This window comes from Carassius auratus, chromosome 25 (genome assembly GCF_003368295.1).
Source record: "Carassius auratus strain Wakin chromosome 25, ASM336829v1, whole genome shotgun sequence".
Taxonomy (NCBI): domain Eukaryota; kingdom Metazoa; phylum Chordata; class Actinopteri; order Cypriniformes; family Cyprinidae; genus Carassius; species Carassius auratus.
Window position 1 is genome coordinate 13574676 of NC_039267.1, and position 21453 is coordinate 13596128.

General features: G+C 39.6%; 1 protein-coding gene across 1 annotated transcript in view; it reads right to left on the bottom strand.

The window, feature by feature from the left end:
• Window positions 1-8135: 8135 nt before the first annotated feature.
• Window positions 8136-21453, bottom strand: part of otud7a (OTU deubiquitinase 7A) — a 71216-nt gene continuing 57898 nt past the window's right edge. Inside the window, exons 11-13 of the mRNA XM_026202776.1 lie at window positions 11586-11700; window positions 10748-10832; window positions 8136-10476 (exon numbers count right to left, since the gene is read on the bottom strand). Coding sequence (XP_026058561.1) covers window positions 8959-10476; window positions 10748-10832; window positions 11586-11700 — 1718 coding nt within the window. The 3' untranslated portion in view covers window positions 8136-8958. The remainder of the gene's footprint in view (window positions 10477-10747; window positions 10833-11585; window positions 11701-21453) is intronic.

Consider the following 21453-nt stretch of genomic DNA (forward strand, 5'->3'; position numbering starts at 1 on the left):
AGGAAGTACACCTTGTTCTTGGCATTAGTGCGCTCATGCAAATATTTACTGTAAGTGATGCAGGGACATGTCAACAGAGACCACAAAACAGGTGGCATTTGTGTCTTCTGTCTAGTCATTTGCAACACTGAACAAGGCCTGTGTTAAATAGAGGGTCAAGATGGTGCAATGTGGCTGGCACATGTGCGTCGCATCATACGCCATGTGTGTAAAGTGATATATTTCACACAGACAAAAGACTGTTTTGAAAATCTGGACCACTGCAATATCAAATAAGGGCCAATTCAAAACTAAAGAATGAGTGGCCCACATTTTGTCCCACTCAGTTATGCAATGAAGCAACACTTTCAAAATTCACAACCACCCACTAACTGGCCTGTATTTCTCTGGTTATTCTCATTTTCAGGCCTGTTAAGGAGAATGAAATTGCTAAAAATATGCTAAGAGAGAGCTGGTGTGTTTCCACCTCGTCTGCTCACCTGCTGTCACTCTGTCTGTCCATGATCTGTCTCTCTTTCTGTATCAGATACATGCACCCAGTTTCAGATTCCCCTGCTTTTATGTCCCATGAGACTTGTATAAAAACAGATTACATAAAAATTGCCAGGGGGTAAAACAAATGTGACAACAAATGTATTATTATCTTTGCAAGATGTTTATTTGTATATATATTTTAATGCATAGTCCTATTTATTTAATATCTTGCCATTTTACATTGTTTTTATGGAAATGGAGATATAGTTTGCACGCTAAAATATAAAAGGAGGCTGAAAATGAGGGGTTGACAAAATAAGAAGCATTGTCAGTGTACCATCAGACAATTTTGAAACAGATTTCAAAGTAAAAAATAAATGAATAAAGTTTTCTTTTTAAGACATTAAATCTATGATTTGGACTTTTTTTTTCATTAGTTAAATACAAAACAACTACAAAACAGTTAAATCACCCTGACATTTGTGACAGCAGCAAACAGAAACATGCATATTAATACCGAGGTCAATGCTCATCACAGAAATGGTGTATTCAGATGAACGTATGTATGCAGTGCATTTTTTTATGTATTTTTGAATAAATCAATAGATCCGGATTCATGTTTTGAACCACTTGTACCTTGAATATCCTGGGTCCAACAGTCATTCAGACAGAAAGGCAGACAGACAGAGACAGAGAGACAGGAAGACGCATCATTCATTTCTCTCCTCCTCAGTGAGTGATCATACTGCAGTGGGAGACAGGGAGCAAGAAAGACAGACCATGTGAGCCCAGAGAACGAACTGTTCCTCTGCTAAACGTGTGTGTGTGTGACTGCTGGTGGGTGGAGGGGTAAGGGAAAAGATTAAACAGAGAGAGCGAGAATATCATATTTTCTTTATCTCTCTCTCTCTTTCTCTATCTGCTTTTGATTTCACCAGCTGGGATGCTAAATAGCAACCTGCGGTCAATGTGAGGCCAGCGATCATTTGACAAGCATGTCATTCAGTTTTGTGGCACAGTGGCTTTTGAGCATCAACGCGACTGAGTCTAAAACAGACACGGGGCGTATAAACTATAAAAGAAAAGAAGGTGTGTGTGGGAGACAGAGAGAGGCAGTGAGATAAAGAGTGGGTGAAGCCGTGTGTGGTTGTGCTGGGTGATCAGGACTCAAGCTTCACAAGCTCAGACTGTGAGTGGGCGATTCTGTGGGTGCTGTCATGGTGTGAATCTCCTCTGTCCCTCACGTACTCCAGCATGGCAAGGGGGCGGCACCGGGTGGCACTAGTGCAAACTCAATGCCTAACCTAGAAACCATACTGCTAATGTGGGTCTGATGCTGATCCCATGCTGATCCTAAAATAATGGAATGCAAGCAAGATATTAGCATAGCAAATTAGCTTACTCTAGATAATTCAGCCTATTAAAGGCCCAGTTCACCTAAAATTGAAACGTACTCACCTCTGTTGTTGTCTGTTGAAGTTGTCTCTTCACTGGAACAGATTTGGAGAAAAGACATTACAAGACATTAATTGATGGACTGGTGTGGTGTGGATTATTGTGATGTTTTTATCAGCTGTTTGGACTCTCATTCTGATGGCACCCATTCATTGCAGAGGATCAATTGGTGAGCGAGTGATGTACAGCTAATTTTCTCCAAATCTGTTCCAATGAAGAAACAAACTCATTTACATTTGGATGGCCTGGGAAAATTTTTAGCATATTGGTTTTTGAGGGTGAACTATTGCTTTAAGCAGGAAACTCTTTTATATTATGATGATATAGTCTGTTCTGCAGACAACAAAAACAACAGCAAAATTGCCGAAACCTTTTTATACTACATCAAGATGCAGTTAAAGGGTTAGCTAAAAATTAGCTTGTGTTTCCTCACCCTCGAGGCATCATAGGTGTATATGACATGTTTTATTATGAATGCATGCACTTTTTTTGATGACTTGTATGGACTGTTCAACTGCAACATCCGCTGACTGATTGAGCATGGAATAGCCAGGATGATTTTTAATATAACTCCAACTGGATTCATCCAAAATAAGAAAGTCATATACACCTAGGATGCCTTTAGGGTGAGTAAAACATAAGCTCATTTTTGGGTGAACTAACTCTTTAAGCCTTTCTGGATAAGACAGTGAGCAGGGAACATTTTTCTCTGGGGAGACATAGATCTCAGACACACCTTAACTAGCATAATCTGAACAGCCCGTGTACCGTATATAAGCCGATTGAAAAGGTTTATGGGAGCACAAAGTTCCTGAAATCAAATAACACTTCAAACTTCTGAATCAAAGCAGGCTTCGATGGAAAGTTTTTTCATTTAAGGTGCTGCAAACCATTTTTCATTGTAAAATTCATTGCTTAGTGGAAGTAAGCAAAGTGGACAAAACCTGATGAACGCTGTTCCTTCTACGATTGTTGTACAAACTCAAAAAGCTAGACTACCTAATGTAGCAAAAATGGTAACATTTTTAGGATTTACCATTTCCGTGCAAGAAATTCTCAAGTCTCAAGTAAATTTATCTCTTTAGTTATCTCTGGTCTATTTAAAATAGCCTAGACTGATTTGAATATTTTGTCTATTAAAACGGCAGCTTTGTTGAAGATCTAAAGGGAAACGCACTGCTAAAACAGCAGTGATCCATCTTCCATGCTGTTACAGTCAGTCCTCTTGTTTTAATTTAAATGCTCAATGATCTTGGCTGAAAATAAGCATGCATATTTATTAGAAGCTTCATTTCCTCTTTTTGGTCTCATTATGTCAGGGCCAAAACAGACACCGCTGTTACCAACATGAAAGTAAAGATGATAATTAGTGTTTCTGATAAGGGCGTTTGTTGGAAAATTGCTTCCATACAAGTGGCAACACAGATCACAGGGTGTGTCTCCATCTTGGGGCTTCTCGGGTCTCTGCCAAAAGAGCAAAGCTGTTGATGGTTTCAATTGCAACCATAAATCTGGCGGACACACACAAAAGAAAAGACAGTTCTTGTTCTCTTTCTTTGCGGTGTCTCACTGTCTCTTTCAGAAAAAAGGACCCTCCCACCAGTGAGTATTTTGGTTGTTTCTTTTCTTCGCTCATCTACAGTACATCGCCTCCACAGGGTGGGCTGGTTCACCTGTACAAAGACCTTTATGTTCTCCTTCACTCTTTCTAACATTTTATGTTCGATTGGCTACACAGACAACTAGTGTGCTAAACAGGACATGAAAAGGACAAAGAAACATACTTATGAAAATGTTATGGCATCATCTAACAAGGCTAATGGGGTCATGCCAACCTGCTAACCCTTGTGCTACAAGAGAGGGAAAAAAAAACAACAACAAGAAATTGCTTGGGAACATGGTTAGGAAAAAAACAGGTTTACATGAAAGAGATTAGCTTTTAGCATACTAACAGGGTTAATGTAGCCATGCTAACCTGATAACCCTTGACTACTTGATATGGCTAAATAGCCTAAAGTAAAAAATACAGGTTTGAATGAAAGATATACTTTAGATTTTAGCTAATGCAGCCCTGCTAACCTGATAGACTTTGACCCTGTGTTGTAAATATCTTACAGAAAAGAAAAACACAAGAAACTGCTTCAGGACATGGGTAGAACAAAAATGCAGGTTTGCGTGGAAGAGATACTTTAGGAGTCAGCATGTTAACTGGGCTAATGTAGCTATGCTAACCTGTTAAACCTTGGTCCTTTGCTGTAAACAGCCTGAAGAAAACATGACAAGAAAGTGCTTGGGAAAATGGTTAGGACTTTAAAAAAAAAAACAGGTTTACATGGAATAGACATTTTAGCTTTAAGTACACTAACTGGGCTAATGTAGCTATGCTTACATGGTAAACCATGACCCCTTGCTGTAAACAACCAATGGAAACAAAAATATGTCAAGAAAATTCTTGTGTAAAAGGTTTGCATGGAATAGATAAGCTATGCTTACATATTAAACCATGGTCCCTTGCTGTAAATATTCAACCAAAACCAAACAAACAAAAAATAATAAAATGCTAGTGAAAAGGACAAAATACTAGTTTACACAGAAAAGCATGGAAACATGGCCCACTGTAATTTTAACACCATTTTAGGAATTTTTTTTATTTATTATATACCTGTTGTTTTTATTGCTTGTAAGTATTTCTTACAACAAAGCTTTTCAAGGCTGCATGTTACTGTGAAATTAGCACAGGCAAGCATATTTTACTCTGCTACACATAATGCCTGAGAACTTGTGGTAAAGAATGGCGTAATGCTTTAATAGCATGAACTTTGTTTGTGGTATCAACAGTCGGTAGAGTCAAGACTGTAAAGTGTGGACTACGTACAATGGTACACTATCGCTGCCTTGTGCTGTTATGTACTGTAAGGCACAATAAAGAATTGGCTGCAATGTCACAAGACCTCTAGTCCTAGAAACACATGACAGCATGCCATGCCCCAGCACAGTACACTTTCTCCTTCTTCCTCTCCACCAAAGGATCACAAATAACATGAAGCAAAGAACTGCGTGACCGTATACTGTCTCTCTCTCCTGTTTTCTTTTTCACATTTTTCACATTCTTTTGAGATACTGCAAGCCGCCAAACAGAAAGTCGGATTATTGACGAGAGACTTGTGAGTAAAAAAAAATATGGGCAGGGAGATGTTTTGAAGAGAGCTGTGCACAAACGCAAACTAGGTCATGGGAGAGTCGTACAGGGGCCATTCTGCTGAGTGATAGATGGCAGTGTGTCTTTGCATCTCTGTGCGTGCTGCTTTGAACGGAGATGTGTTCACCTGCCTTCTTGAAAAGAAAACCATCTTTCTCTTCCTACTTACCCCTTGAGAGGTCAGGGCCCTACACGTATGTCAGAAGTATTTTGATTTTCATGTTCAGAACATAGTACCAGAAAAGGGCTCAGATGTTCCTCCAGAGAAAAAGTTCTCCGTAATCTCGCATGTCTTTGCGAGTTTCAGAAGAGATAACATCTCTCATTATGCTGAAATATGCCAAGTTTCCAATCAAGCACCTTCAGTCGAACACCAGAGATCTGAATATGAGCTCAAACACCTCTCAAATAAAATGTTTGCATGCAATCCTTTTGCAATCGTATGCATAAGTGGACATTTCTGATCTGCTTTAGACTTTGGATGCTTTGAGATGTTGTTGTGATTCTAATCCAAACGTCTGTGCAATTAGGAGTGAAATGAAACAATCATAAGTGAATGTTTGAGATTGTGTAAATGCGGCTTTAGGGTGTGTGATAGCAGTCCATGTTGGTGTTTTATATTAGTGCTTCTGTATGATTATAAGGTAAAACAAGGGCACAGAATCACACTGTTGAGACTTCCATATGCCTGCCCACCTTAAGATCACCATGCCTAAATAAAACATAAATTAGATCACTATTTTTACTACATTTAAATAAGTATACTACTTGATACTGTTAAAAAGCTCCGCCCTCTCTTTGAAATCCACTGATAAAACTATGGTGAACAGGTTGCTAAGTCATTTTACATCTTTATGACAGCTGGAACATGGTTCAGTTCTTGGGAATGTGCCCTAGTTTCTGCATCAGCAGAATTATATCTTCCATACCATGTGCCCTCAGTAAAATGTGTGGGTGTGTCTGTGAACATTTAGCAAAAACTTGAGAGTATCCTGTTTCACGACAGTCATAAAAAAAACCCCCATCTCACACATGATACAAATGACATTTGTCCCTAAAAGATAAGCCACCATCGCGTTTTGCAATTCAAGATATTTTGCAGTCTCAAAGGGAGAAGGGGCTTAAAATATGCACGACAAAAATTTTAAGAGTGACCTAAATCATAAGAGTTATTAACCTCCCATTCTTTAAAGTGACCTGAATTGTGTTTTAGTCTCTGGCCTCTGAAATCTTTTGTGTATAGTAGGTGAACAATGTCCGCCTCAAGTGAACATGCAACAATGAGAGTTTATTGTCAGGGTGAGAGTTTTCTGGCAGATGTTAAACAGGTGACTGGTGGGGCAGCTGTTTGGTGCTGTGTTTCATGCTAATGGCATGGTCCACGACTGACAGCAACTACTGCAGGGATATAAAAGCCGGACACCCCTAGACGTGCAGTTTTATACTAGATTCTATTCCAGTTTTGTGGACTCAATCATATGAGAAGTCAGACAGTCTAATGTGGGTGTGGTATACTGTAGACCGAAGCCGAGAGCGCTGCTCAAATTACAGAACGTTGAGGAAAAACACACACGCAGACACGCAAGTATGCAAGCACACAGACACACACCTTTCTTCCGCAGGAACAATTAAAAGAACCACACAGACACCATATTTAACAATAAACTAATCTTATTTTGTCTCTTTTTCTCCTGCTATTTACATTGGTACCTAATGTGCAAATTAATAATTTAAAGTAGTGTAAAACTCTCAAATTAATACAAAATCATATTTTACAATTCTAAGACGGTGAGAGTCCATGAGTTTGCCGAATATAAAGGAGAAAGAGGAAAAGCAGGAAGATGGGAAGTGAAAGACACACATGATTGTGGAGGGGTAGAAACATGGGAAGAGAACCAAGCAGTGGACATCCTTGGCCAGGAAAGACTAAACACTTACAGAGACACGGTGTTGGTCACCTGGACACCACCACACAACAAAACACAGCAAGCACTGCTCTTATGATAATCTTGTCTATGAAGAAGAAAAGCACTTGGTTGGGCCTTTGCTTAGCAGAGGCACACAAAGTGGCTAACATGCTAGTCATGCTAGTTGACCTACAGTAATTGGCGTAATTATCGGTAACATCCTGATTTTCTAGTACACAATGAGAATTAGCGCTTTGAGCGTTTGTGTTTGGTAGCCAGTTAGTAGCTTAGCATGTTGTTGTATGTGATGGTTTTTGCACTGCTGTGATCAATATCGGCTTGTACCGTAAAATGTCTGATTTTACATTTAGAGATTTGGTCTGAAGAATATGTCCTAACCAGTCGTGATACAATCTGACAAAGAATAAATTCACCAGACTTTGTCCAAACTAAATACGACCGTGAAAACATATTCTGATAGGGTGTAAATTTGTTGTCACAGAATTTTCGTTTTTATTGTACACATGAAAATTTAATCTACTAACATTCCACATTGCACCCAGTTAGGACATTTTACACTGCTATGCAATCTAAGAGAGTCAAAGACCTAAAATGCTTTCAAGAGGTAGATTTGTACCTTTAAATATCCAATTTTACATTTATAGATATAGATGTTTCTATTTATAATATAATCAAAATTGTGTGGCTAAGACAATATTCCTGAGGACAAATGAAATGGAGGTGAAGGACCGTTTTGGCACATGAGAGGCTAGCATGGCAGTGTTAGCATGAGTGCTACAGAAAGTTGATGAGCGGTTGCCAATTGCTTGTAGCCAAGCTGTGCCATCAGTGAAGGTATAAAACAGTTGATGAATACACAGTTTCATAAGCTTTCCACCTTTTTTCCACTGCTGAAGCATATAAGGGTTTGCATTTCATATCTATCCTCTGTTAAAGTTGTTCTTGTAATTTAGCATTCACTAGCATGACTGTGATATATATTATAAATACAGAAAGCAATGAATGGAAGTCAAATGCTTACTGTATTGGATGTCAAGTTCAAGTAGCACACAATAGTGAGGTATCATTTGATATCACGATGGAATGCAAACCCTCCTATGTAGAGGCTTTTTATTACAATATACTGCAGCATATATATATATCAGACACACACCACAAAATCAATCCAAAAGCACACCTGATATGCCACATATTAAATATTTTCCACCATAATAATCCCTGTACAACAGACCTTATATAATCGTATCTATATCCCGTAGAATCATATTGGGAAAAAGTAGAATATGGCTGACGTCATGAATGCATAGATAAAAGGGGGAGGGGTGACAGTTGTTACCAAACTTATTGCTTTCAAAAAAATCAGAGTGCTGAACAGTGCATCTCCCTCCCTTTGTAATTATTTGCAATGCACAGCAAATCAATGTTATTTTATATTAAGATTCCAAAGAGCTATGCTGTGAAATATTGCATTACAATGAACTCTAAACAGAGTTTTCCCTTCCATTATTTGGGAAGCTCCATAAGAGACTGACATATACTTTTACATCTCTTTCTGCAGGTACAAGGAGTTTTACGACACAGACTGAGCAGAATGCACAAACAAGAGCTTTTACTCTAGAACAAGTAAAAGACTGAATTAAATCGAACATAGGACAAACAATAACACAATCTCTGGCCAAAGCTGTAAACTGATTCTGGTTGCACTTCCTGTCATTGTAAAGCAGTGTTCGTTCGCTATTGAGAGTAAAGTAACAAGAATACAAGGAGGCCGATCTTAACTCTAGTAGGAAAATGTTATGCCAGTCCTTTGTATCGCTTGCAAAGTGCAAAAAGGTGGTGGTGTTGCTGTTTTTTTTTTCACACACATTGGGGGTGGCTATATATGTGTGTGCATTTGCAGGGCTATCCAGGTCGGTGCACCTTCCCCTCTCGTTCCCTGTGTTTCAGCTCCTCTCTATAACAGTATGAGCAAAAGTTCTCAGTCTCGGGTCGGCCATAGAAGGTGCAGTTCTCCCTCCTGCAACGTTTCTGCTGAAAACAGTACATTGGGCAAACACCACTCTGCCCTTTGGTTTTGTCCTGCCCCAGCCAGGCATGGGGCACCGGGTCTTCATCTGCAAACTCCAGACAGTCCCGGATGTCGCCAGTGTTGAAGCCGTTGGTATAAGTGTGGGACTTATGTTCCCCAGGCATGTTGTACGGGAGGGTGTCTATGGCATTAATCGTACGGATACCAGACATGCGGGCTGGACTGTAGCTCTGAGAGGACAGTGAGCGGTTTTGCTGCGGGTAGGTAGCACAAGTTTTGAGAGTGCTGACCATTGGCTTGTAAGACTCATCTTGGTAGCTGGATGACTGCACATTGACATCCCTGAGATGGATGACATTGTGCCTCTGGATAGGTGGCGTATGGCTATAGTGAGCTGAAACAGGGACTGGTCCAGGTCTCTTAGCATCGTTACTAGGGGAGGAGAAAGGGACAGGGGACATGGAGGATCCTGGGATGGAAACTGGGATGGGTATTGGGACAGGAGAAGCAGCAAGCTTTGGGCTTCCCCTTTCTTGGACCTTCACAGCCTGGGAAGGATTATGGCTAGGTTGCAACACCGGTGAGCAACTCTCAGGTGGAGAGCTATCTGAACGCTCCCTTAGGAAAACACTCTCCTGTTCAGGCTTCTTTAGTGCCACCCCATTGGTCTGAGGCTTCTTCTCCACCTCAGCCTTTCTCTTCTGTTCCTGCTCAGCGCTGAAGCGTTCTTGGGCACTGCTTAGGTAGAAGCTGATCATCTCTTCATGGAACTGGTGCCGGTGGCTTGTAAGCAGCAATCCAGCGAAGATGAATTTGCGCTCACCCTGCATGGCTGCCCGAAGTATGTTCAGGCTGAGTTTGACATCTGTGCTGTACTTCCAGTTGTCCAGTGTCCGATCACCCGAGTTTTTCCCTGATCCTGGCAGTCTCTCAACAGGTGAGCTACCAGAAGCACGGTCTGTAGGAGAGGGACTGGTTGCCTTTTCTGAGGAGGATGTGCTGGCTGACTGGCCTGACTCCTCTTTGCTTCCTTTTCGTGTTTTTGAGTCCTTTTTCTTGGATTTCTGCTCTCCGTTCTCTAACGTTCGACCATTTGTTGAAGTGGACTTGTTGATCTTGCCATGAACAAGTCCTCCAAGGCCACCCATATTCTTCTTAAGTTTGATACCCAGTGTCTTGCTGAAGCTGCCCAGTTTGTTGGCTACTGAGTCAGCCCTTGTTTTATCTTTGTCCTTTCGCTGCTTGTCCTTGTCCTTCTCCTTACTCGACTTGCCATTATTGATGTTGGAGTTACTGCAAACAGACTCCCTGTCCGAGTCCATGGATTCTGCCAGAGACTGCACATCCTCACCTGCAGAGGCAGTGGGTGACTCTGGCTGAGCCAAGGGAGCCTGTAATAGATAGATCAGGAGGACATTAGGACTCAAAACTGTAGTCACCTTTAGCAGCAAGTACTGCTGTCAAAAATGTTAGAAAAGGGGGAAACAACCTTGTTCCTGGAGGGCTACCATCCTTAAATCAATTATAACTTAACCAGTTATTTAAGGTTTCAGGAATATTTGTAAACATAGCCAGGTGTGTTGGAACTTATGTCTGCAAGAAGGTAGCCTTCAGGAGCAGGGTTTGCAACCCCTTTCAACCAATAAATGGACGACCACTTACCCTTGTTTCGGAAGGAATTCGAATCCATGTTACATTCATGTAGTTGTGCAGAAGGTTTAATTTAGCTTCCAGTGATAGAATAAGACTAGAGAGAGAGAGAGAGAAAAGAACATAGTCACACATCTCTTCTAAAATCTAATTTGTAGCTCAAAAGGTTTATCAGCTCAAATGAGGCATTGAATAATCTTGTAATCTCTTACGTGCCAATGACGGAATGGAAGATATTACAAACCATTTGAGGCATGCAACTAGGAACACAATCAGTGCCTAAATCTATTCACCAGGGAACTACAGTATTTATCAGTCCATTATGGAGCCAATGGACTGGGGGCCAAATGATTACAGTTACTTCAGCACGGATGTTTCTTTTGGTTTCTGTTCTCCCTTAAGTAAGTCATGGCTGGGGTGGTGCTGCTGCAATTTATTTATATGCATTAACTTGCTGACCCCAGCAAAGTTTCTCAGATTTTAAAACATCCTGTACAAGTCATCTTAACCATAAGACTAAATGCAATAATATGCAAGTTATAAAAGCCTGGAACATGTACAGGCTTTAAAGACTGAATGAGTCTTTAAGATATGACAATCAAGAGCCGATCAACCTCTGTGAGGTTAATATGACCTGGTGCCATGTGCTGGGACCTTCTGTACAGATTTAGTCCAATTTAATCCCTCATATGGTAGTGATAACATATAGTTAGTGGCTTTTATTTGGCCTCAATTGACCTTTGTCTTAATTACCCCTTATTTAGGCTAGAAACTGCTCATAAGTTATTAAATCGCTCTAAGATTGCAGTAGTGGTGGATTGAGGATGAGAGAGAAAAAGAGGGGTCTTACTTTGCCAGCTTGGCATTGTCGTTGTCATCCCTCCCCCACTCCCAGTCCCTCCCAGGGTCCACCGCGAAGTGAAGCGCTAGCAGCTTGTGCTCAGAGTCGGTCAGTGGGATGACGGCTGGAAGGGAGGGACAAAAAGAGAGATGAAAGATTTTGATGTAACGTCCAAAACAAGGTTGCAACCAGTTCCCGAACAGATTGAAACAAACAGTGGACCTAGTTTTTGACTGGATACTAGGACTAGGGAAGAGGTGTACTTGATTAGATAACACTGCTTAGCTACTGTACTTTTAAATGAATGGTTTGCCCAAAGACTAAGGTTCTGTCATTATGTTTGATGTTACTTATTTTTGCCATAGCCCTCATATCAGATTTAGCAGGTGAAGTTTATCAGTGCATAGTGGCCTAAATGTATGGACTGTTCTTCACACAAAGTGAATTACATCAGATTTTCATTTTTATGGTGAACGTTTCCCCAAAAACTGCAACAGTGGTTCATTTCTTTCAGAGAATCTTCAGTTACTCCTGCACTACAAGATGTGACAAAACTGCAAAAATGTAAGAGAAACAAAAAATCATATTTCCATGATTCCAACACCCATTTAACAGGAAAAAGATTTCAACATTAATCAAGGGCTATGTTAACCGTAATTTAACAGGCCTGGGTGCGGCACTGTTTCCTAAAAATAAAATATCACGGCCTTCCATCCATTCTAACTACTTCTCCTTTTCCCCCATTCCCATCACTGTGAGTAGTCTTTTTAAACCACATACACCAGACAGAATGGAAGGGAAAAAGAGAGAGTGAGTTGAAAGAAAATAGATAAAGAGAGAGATTCAGTTCTCGTGACTGTTGGAAAATACAGCATGTTTGAACAGAGGACGTTCCAACCCCTTCTGTCACAACCATACACTCACAAAAACGCACACACTGACAGAACAAACTGTCTCCTCTCCTCATGAACGGCCTGCCATTTGCCAAGGGACTGCTGGGTAGAACTCACGGTGTACCAATGATGAACATACGGCTCTTCGATGACTCATTTACATGACACTATGCAGAGTAGGAGTGAGAGACATCAAGTCACAGTAATGAGTAAATGTGTGTGTGAAAGAAAGAAAAGGTCAAGGAAAGAAAAAAAGTGGAGATAAAAAGTAGGAAAAAAATTCTAATCACGATATGGATGTGTAAGATTATTATACCACAAAATTAACATTCAAGATTTTTGTTAATGAAACACATTTTTAAAATATGCAAGTTATTACACAAATCTACTAATATGACACAAAAAAGGAGATTATACCAAATATAAGGACTAAGGACAATTTTAAAACCTATTATTAAATAATAGCAGTTCAAATCATTATATGTCAAAATAATCTCTTTTTTTTATTATGCAACCCTAGTTTGTAGAGAAGTGTACCATCTAGCCATTTTCCACAGTAAGACATGAGCATGCTTGAAGCACACTTCCTCCCTGTTGAATTTTCAATCAACACACGACTTTGCCTCCTACCCACGTCTTTTAATTCACAATCCTGGCAACAAGAAGCGCCAAAAATGTCCAGCTGGTCTACTGAACATTCATACAATCTAAAATCCCAGTCCACCCTCTAAGAATGTCCGACTTTTATTCACTTCAAGCTCATTTTGTCTTGAATATGTACGTTTCATTCAGTTTTTGAGTGCATTTTCTCAAAAAACAAAGGAATTATTATCCACCATAGAATTACAATCTCATATCATTATTGTATCATAGTACCAGCACAGTACTGTTTTTTGAAGGATGACAAAAGAACAAAATTGTCAATGGCCACTTTTTTGTATTCAATTCCTCTACTGGAGTTTGGTGAGTCAAACAAAAGAGCACAGAGATGAATCATCACATTGTAAACTTTGATAAAAAAAAAAAACTTAGGTACAAAAAGGCAAAATGAAAGTTTTAGTTGTAACCAATCATGTAAAATTGTCTGGACAAGGTGGTCTCAGCATGGGCCTATGGAGCAATTCTGTATACTCCATGGGAGTGGGAGTCACTGCTAAGCTGTTATGATGTGCTTCTTGCTGATTGGAGAATCAAAGTCTCTCCTCAGGATTATGGGTAGTGTAGTTTTACAACAGGAATTTAAGAAACATTTTTGGAAATAAAGCCAAGAGAACACTAACTAAAAGAAGAATATATAATTTGCTTCGCAATCTCAAATCTCATATACAAAAATGTTTCTTTAAAAGGAATGTTGTTCCAAGATCAACAAAAGATGTTGATCCAAAAAAAAAAAAACCTCTTAGTTGCCAAAATCATTTACCCCAACCATGACGTTCTTTTCACTGTTACTGAAACACATTAACTTCTGGCGCATTTGAGGCTATGAGGTTTCCTCCAGTATTTTGTGGGTCAAATTCTTGGGGAGTCACACCAGGACAAGAAAGAGCATCCAAAGTCCAAACTGAAAGAAATGTAGGTGGAATTCCCAAAGCAGAGTGCACACTGTTCAGAATAACACACAAAATCCTACACGTGGGCAGGCACTCATACATTGACCTAACCAACAAGTACCCCATTGTGTTCCCCGTTGCATACACAGATACAGTTTCCCATCCGAGAAGGGTCAGACGGTGAACACTGCAGCTATGTGGGGTTGTGTCCCGATTCCTACACTGCAGCTGTCCTCCCTTCTCTGGTCCAGTGTACACACTAACATGCTTCAGCTTGCACTCTTTTTTGCATTTGGGCCAGTTCCAGGTCCAAACACCGCCACTGCCAGTTCTACCTTGGGGGACTGGAGCATAAAGTATTTTGTATCCATTCTGGCAGTCGTGTAGACCTGTCCTTGACTGACCCACCTCTATCGCATACATTCAAAACTGTGACGTCAAGGCCACGCTCTCTGAAGGAGTGAGGGGCGTTGTTTCCTCAACTATCTGTTGGTATTCAGTACCCCTACATTGCCTGTCTGTTGTTATAACCAAAATACATTGACTGGATAAACAAGTGAGTGATAATGGACGAGTAATCATGAGATGACGAGATTGCAAATAAGGTCCTTCGCTGAGCGCTGCGGTGATAATACAAACAGAAGTTGTTGACAGACAACATTGCTCATGGAGTCTGACATGCTACATTACAAGAGCATTACATGCAGAGTTTATTCCGTTGGCACGAGGGGAGGTTGATGTATGCAGACTGGGTCTGGCTGCACGACATGGCACCGCCTCAGGAAAGTTAGGCAACGAGCGGGAATATGTGTCATGTGAAGCATTTGTGATATAATCCTTTTGAGAGTGACTCCCAAAGCACTATTTCCCGGGATCGTTGTGGTTTTCTTGACTCTCCCCCTCTGGTGAGTGATATCAATCACTGCAGTTGTGTCCACTGAGGAAAACAATTAGTCCACTTTAGTCACGCAAACCATGCTTGTGCTTGATGAGGTGTGAATTCAGGAGTTTTCGTTCACAGTTGTGTATTTTACAGCCCCCGTAAACAATAATCGCGAGGCTAAACAAAGCTTTGTCGCGAATCTCTTAAATATGCGAATGGGAATGTGATTGCCTACATATTTTCCAGAGCCACATAAAACGCAATCTGTACGCTGAAATATCCGCAGGCCTCCCGATGCTCACAACTGATTGCGATGAGAGGAATCTGGATGTTTTTAACCTAAGCTTTGCGTGAGTTGGTCGTGGCACAAGAAGGTTTTTCATTCTTTCAAGATGAAACTTTAAAAGCTGCCCGCCGAATGCCAAAGAAAATAGAGATCTTCGTAAAGCTGGACAGGCGTGTCTTAAAATAGCAATGCACATTTCCTTTTGGTTGACTGGTGTTATATAAAGTGTTACCACAGAAAAATTAAGGTGCATTAGAGAAGTGCTAGCATGGCACGTCACAGGGAAACCATTCAGTATGTCTGCAACGCGCAGGAAAATCTTAGGGGGAAAAAACTTTGAAAGGGACCTAAATCACCAAAAGAGTTTAAATTCAGGGACATATTACAATTACCCTGTGGTTAAAAATAAATGACAAGTGGAAAAAGAGAAAAGTTGACCAAAGATGTTTAACCACATTTTGTTCTCCTTGACAAATTATTTTAGCTAATGGCTAATCTTAAGGAACGGGAAAGTTTGCTATTTTTATATCGACCAACTGATGATTTCATGAAAACAGCTTAATAAAGGGACTAAACCACATTTTAATTAAAAAAAAGGCAAAAAGTTTCTGTAAGCTGTAGAGTCATAGCAAATACAATTAGCTTAATACAGCTGGGTCTGAAACTGCTCTCTATCCCCTATGTAGTGCACTACGTATATCATGTCGGCCATTTTGTAGTACTGTCTGAATTCTGAGTGAATGACTTCACTCCCTATATAATAGAAACAAACAACTTCATTCCCTACATTTATAAATTACTGTATATTTACAGTGCACTCTGATTTCAAGTTTACAATCTATGTACACTTGCTGTAGCCCTATTTCCCACAATCCAATGCATAGAACCAACGAGTTGGAAGAATGTGAATGAGAGATGCTGTTTACATCTTATATGTTTTACTAATTTACTGAGGTGGCATTGTTGTTAACTTACAAATGATGATAGAGATGTGATGATAATTTGGTGGATGACTTAAAAATATTTGCTAATCAGCTGTAGGTAGTGTATTCTTTCTAATTCTATTTTCTGATATTGTTCACTCAACTGCTATACACTATATAGGGATTTAATGAATGAGTGCAACGTGTGCATGTGTGAATACAGTCTGAACATCCATTTTTAATTCATAAGAAGAATGACAAGAGTATAGAGAGAATAAATTGGCTACTAATCTAAAGACACCATCAGGTTTCTAGCGTTCTGAATGTTGACTACATTTTAATTAACTATTAGAGATCCTAGGTTAATCAAAATTACTTTGTCTGGTTTGGTTTGAGGATTCTGTAACATCTATTTATTATTACTTTGAGAAAGTGGTATTGAGATTTATTTGTGATTTATTTGTAATTAATTTATGGTTTTGGTTTGTGTATCTTAAAGGTTATCAACCTATTCTGTTCCAACCCAATCTGTCAAACCATCTTTAAGAAAATAAAAGAAAAGAAAGTGAACAGTTTTGAGTTGTCCTTTGCGTTCATTGGAGATAAAGCCGTTTTCAAGTTTGGGCAAAGCTGTGGTCCGTCATCAAACACACAGAACTTGACACCTATTGAAACTGGAAGTCTGAGCTAGACTTACTGAATGACTTGTCTCTTTTCATTTTCAAAAGCTGTTAATGATGCAATTTTCTATTGCTAGTCAGAAGAATGTGGTATTAAGGGGTGGGGCCTTTTTCATTTTTAAAGGATTTGATTAGACAAAAAAAACTGACACACCCACAAGTGCAGGATGAGTCATCAATATTTCACTCTGCTTTTGTAGAAGAGAAAGCCTACAGTTTCAATGTGCAAATATGCTAAAAACTAATTATTTTAGTGACGTTTAGAAGTAAACTAATATATAGTTGTTAGTTTCAAAGCTAGCATACATCGAAAGCCACAAGTGAAATATTTCACGGGTCTTTGGACACAACTCTCTCTCTAACTCACACACAAAAGTCTCAGTGTTCTCGGGGAACCGCTGGCACCTGAACACACACTGGGCAGACGGGCACTCCCTGGCAGACCCCAGCGGAAGATCCGGGGGGAGGGGGGTCTCACCCATCAAGACAGCCACACAGAGACAGACTCTCCGTCGGGAAGTGGAAGAAAGGAGGTAGGGGTTTGGGAGAAGCAGATTAGGGCCTAAACCACATGCAGTGGTTGGCCTGGACTGATCTGCTCTAAATGGCAATGGTCAAGCGGTTATTTAAGGATGGAGAGAGAGAGAAAGAAAGCGGGTAAGAATAGAATCAGGGGAAATGAGTCAGAATGTGTGCATTTGTGTATATCAGTGGTAAATGTGTATATGAGGCCTCATGGTGCTAACCATCTCCAGACACACGGCAACAGATGACATCACTCAGAGGAAACCAAGGCAAATATCCCTTGACCTGCATAGCATGAGCAGTTATTCCCAACTAGATGTATTTTTTTTTAAGTTTTAGATTTTGTGTCATTAAATACATAGGACTTTTAAGGGGGGGGGGGGGGGTGAAATGATATTTCATGCATACTGAGTTTTTTACACTGTTAAAGAGTTGGATTCCCATGCTAAACATGGACAAAGTTTCAAAAATTAAGTTGTACGTTTGAAGGAGTATTTTTGTACAGTTTCAGTATATACCACATAGAGACGTCGTTGCTGCTGCTGCTCTTGTTAAATTTCAGCCTCGGGATCTGATTCTGGATCATAAATATACGCTGAATCTGACTGTTAGCCATGATTTGTTTTGGATGTTTTTTTCCTCACGGTAATGTCACAGCTTCCAAACGCTCTCAACGCAAAAGCCTATTCGCGCTCGTGATTCTTTAGCTCCGCCCACACGTCACGCCTCCAGTCGGTCGTGTTTTTCCGGGAAAAATCGGTACAGACTATCTTTCTCTTATGAATATAATAAAACTAAAAACTTTTTGGAGTTATGAAGGATGCAGTACTACTCTATAGGTACTCAAGATTAACAGGATATTGAGTGAAAACGAGCATTTCACCCCCCCCCCCTTTAAAGTTGCTGATCGTTTTAAAAACTAATTGTGATCAATCTAGTCATTTTCCTTTAATGATTTTTCTTTCTGTTCGAGAAAAGAAAAATAGTATGGGTAGAGTACGCTGTCAGTTTGTATGGATGAGACCTTGCGTGTGATTTTCCATACTTGTGAAGCGATTATTGTATAATTTTACCATACAAAATGGCAAATCACTTTTAGAAATACATTTGCTATTAGGTCATTCTTAAGGAAAGTTTCTAACCTGTCAAAACTAGCTCAGGTCTTACAAAACTACTTGGTTAGTCAATTGTGTTTAGTTTAAAAGATAAAGATAATAAAAATAAAGTATAACATAATATAATGACAAATTTCTAAAAAAGTAATCCCCCAGTTTAGTGTGGATAAATTACGCACTTCACAGAATGGTGGAGGTATTCCAGACAGGAGTATGCAAGGTGTTTTTCTTTTATTTTCCGAGTAGCTAGTCATTCATATCCTGGAGAAATGTGACTACAGTGAAGGCCTTTAATCTGTCAACAGCCCGCTGCTTCAAACCGACCACATGCTTTTGGGGTCAATGAGTATGTGAGGGTATGCTAGGAGGTTTCCTGCAGTTAACAGAAGGACAGCGCGCCATCTAGTGAGACACTCAGCCAATGGTTCTCTGTCACCCAGACATATTATTCACATAAACTACAGACAATGCTGTATATATTTAATTTTAAGGAACAAAATATGGTGCATCCAATATGCTCTTTAGACGTTTTTTTTTTTATTGTCAAACTAACACGTGACTGGGACTAGATGGCAAATTTGTAACTTTTTTTCTAATGACCATTTCTCAGGGTTAGTTCGGTTCTGGTTTGACGACAAATCTTTTTTTGTGTTTTTGATTTTTACTTATTAGAGGCATGTTTTTTAGAATATATGTGACAAGTTGTCATAATGGATCCTGCCAAAAAACAGACTATTATATGACTTTTGCTTGTATTCTGAATGGTATAACAAATATAAAACACAATATAAAAACTGTAAAATTACATTTTAAAATTGTAAGATCTAAAACATGTGAAAAATGAGACATGTATTCTAATTTAAAGTGTTTTTTTTTTTTTTTAACTCATTTGTGTAATTCAATTTTGGACTTAACAGTTAACATAAATATAGCCCATGTGACAACTAGCCCCGATGTCCCTTACAATATTGCTTTGATTTTTGATGGTGTCCAAAGGTCTCATGCCACAGGCAAGGTTTTGCTCATCCTTGGCAGTTGGTGTGTGTTTGTGCCTGGCAAATGCCCTGACTGTGAGACAACTGCAGTGTGTGTGTGTGTGTGTGTGTGTGAAGAGAACAGCTTGTACTGTACTGACAGCTTCAGTGTGTCAGTGAAACGGGGGTTGAAGAGAGAGAGAGAGAGAGAGAGAGAGAGAGAGATAAGCATGTGTGGATCTCTGCCTGCGTTCCCATTCAGCCCTAGACAACATCAGCCTGTTATGTGTTGTTTTACCTTACGCTCAAACTGGCACCACTGCAGTGAACAGAAAGACTTCTGACGGTGGTGGTGCACATTATAGTGCACATTACACTCTACTGTACAGATCGCAAGACAGACCATAAGGGTCTAGAATGGAGGCTCTAATTCAGACAGACAGCTAATAGTGTCCTTAACTGGGAGCAAGACTCTCTGGGAGAGGCTGAAACAGTATATTAAAACATATCATTCCTTATTTCTCAATCTCTAATCAACTGGCGTCTACAAAATGTGCTTTTAATAATTGATCAAAGGAAATTCGATTTCAGGTCTGCATTATTAATTTAGCCTTATATGAATTCAAATCCATTCTTTGCAAAAATAAAATAAAATAAATCTAGATCATTTCAATTTTTGACGTCATTACGTCACGTCTGAAACATAAAGAAGTTGTCCCGGCTTGTTGGCTATATCACATGCGAGGATCCTGTAGATGGTGGATCATTTATGGCCTTTTTTCGCAGCAGCTAGAATAATTCAATGTATCATTGTGATGGCAGATTGTAATCCAGAAAAGATTATCTATTTATGAAACACATGCAAAAGAAATAAATGATATTCCAGTTGTAAATGTGCTTCTGATTAGCCTGGGATTACACAAGATGTCTATTTTAAAGAACCAGTTTGAAGGGAGTATAAATTGAACGGTATGACAATTAGAGATTGGACTGTACAGAAATTTTAATCTCCACACTAATACACACTTTACTCATATTCACGCAATGCTGATGTTGTTAACATGAATAATTTGAGAATAAAGTAAAACAATAATAATAGTATGCATGGTTTGATGTGAAATGAACTAATTTAGATTAAATCACCATTTGTAGCGTGATTTATTGTAATTATTTTTTCCTCAGTTGGTCAGAACAAACGTGGCAGACTTGTTACTTAATTGTTCAGATGACAATATCTGATGAAAATTCTTATTTGGGTCATATATTCCAATATGTAGGCTAGAATCTGTGATTGTGAAGTACAGTAACACTGGGGCGGTGACTGACTGCCACACACACTCCTCAAAACATTAGATGAATCCACACTGTACAACCCAATCCAGTACAACCCAAGCAAGGAAGATAATTCAATCTATGTAGCGCGCGGCGCCACTATGCTAGCGTTTAGCGTAGTGCTCGTAGTGCTCATGGAGCTCATTCCCACGAGCCTTAAATCCAAGAGAGAATGCGCAAAAATGTTTTCCCTATTTAAAGATGGTTACATGAGTAGTTACACGAGTAAGTATGTTGACACAAAATAAAACGTGGCGATTTGTTAAGCGGATAAAATATGATAACTATAATGTATGGCTGAAGAGCACTTCGCAGCACTTCGACCTCGGCACAATAATATCATCACTCCTGAAAACTCCTCACGTTGGTTGTATTGACCGAAGTTAGAGGGATAGGGGGAGGGGGAGTTTTCAGGAGTGATGATATTACTATGATAATATCATATTCTATGATATTCTAAATTCTAAATTCATCCCTGTTTGGATCCTAAGGAATGAATGGTGTTAAGCTAAACGCTAGCATAGAGGCACCGTGTGCTACATCGATTAAGTGCATGCACTGAGACGGGAGAGGTACGTATCAACTCGTCTAAGTTGAGGGAAGAACATAGTGGATTATGGAAAGACGGTGGAGTTTTTCTTTTACAAAGTCTTGATTTTGTTTTGGTGGTGTACTATAGGCTCTCATACTAGGTTGTTTGAAAAACACATTATTTT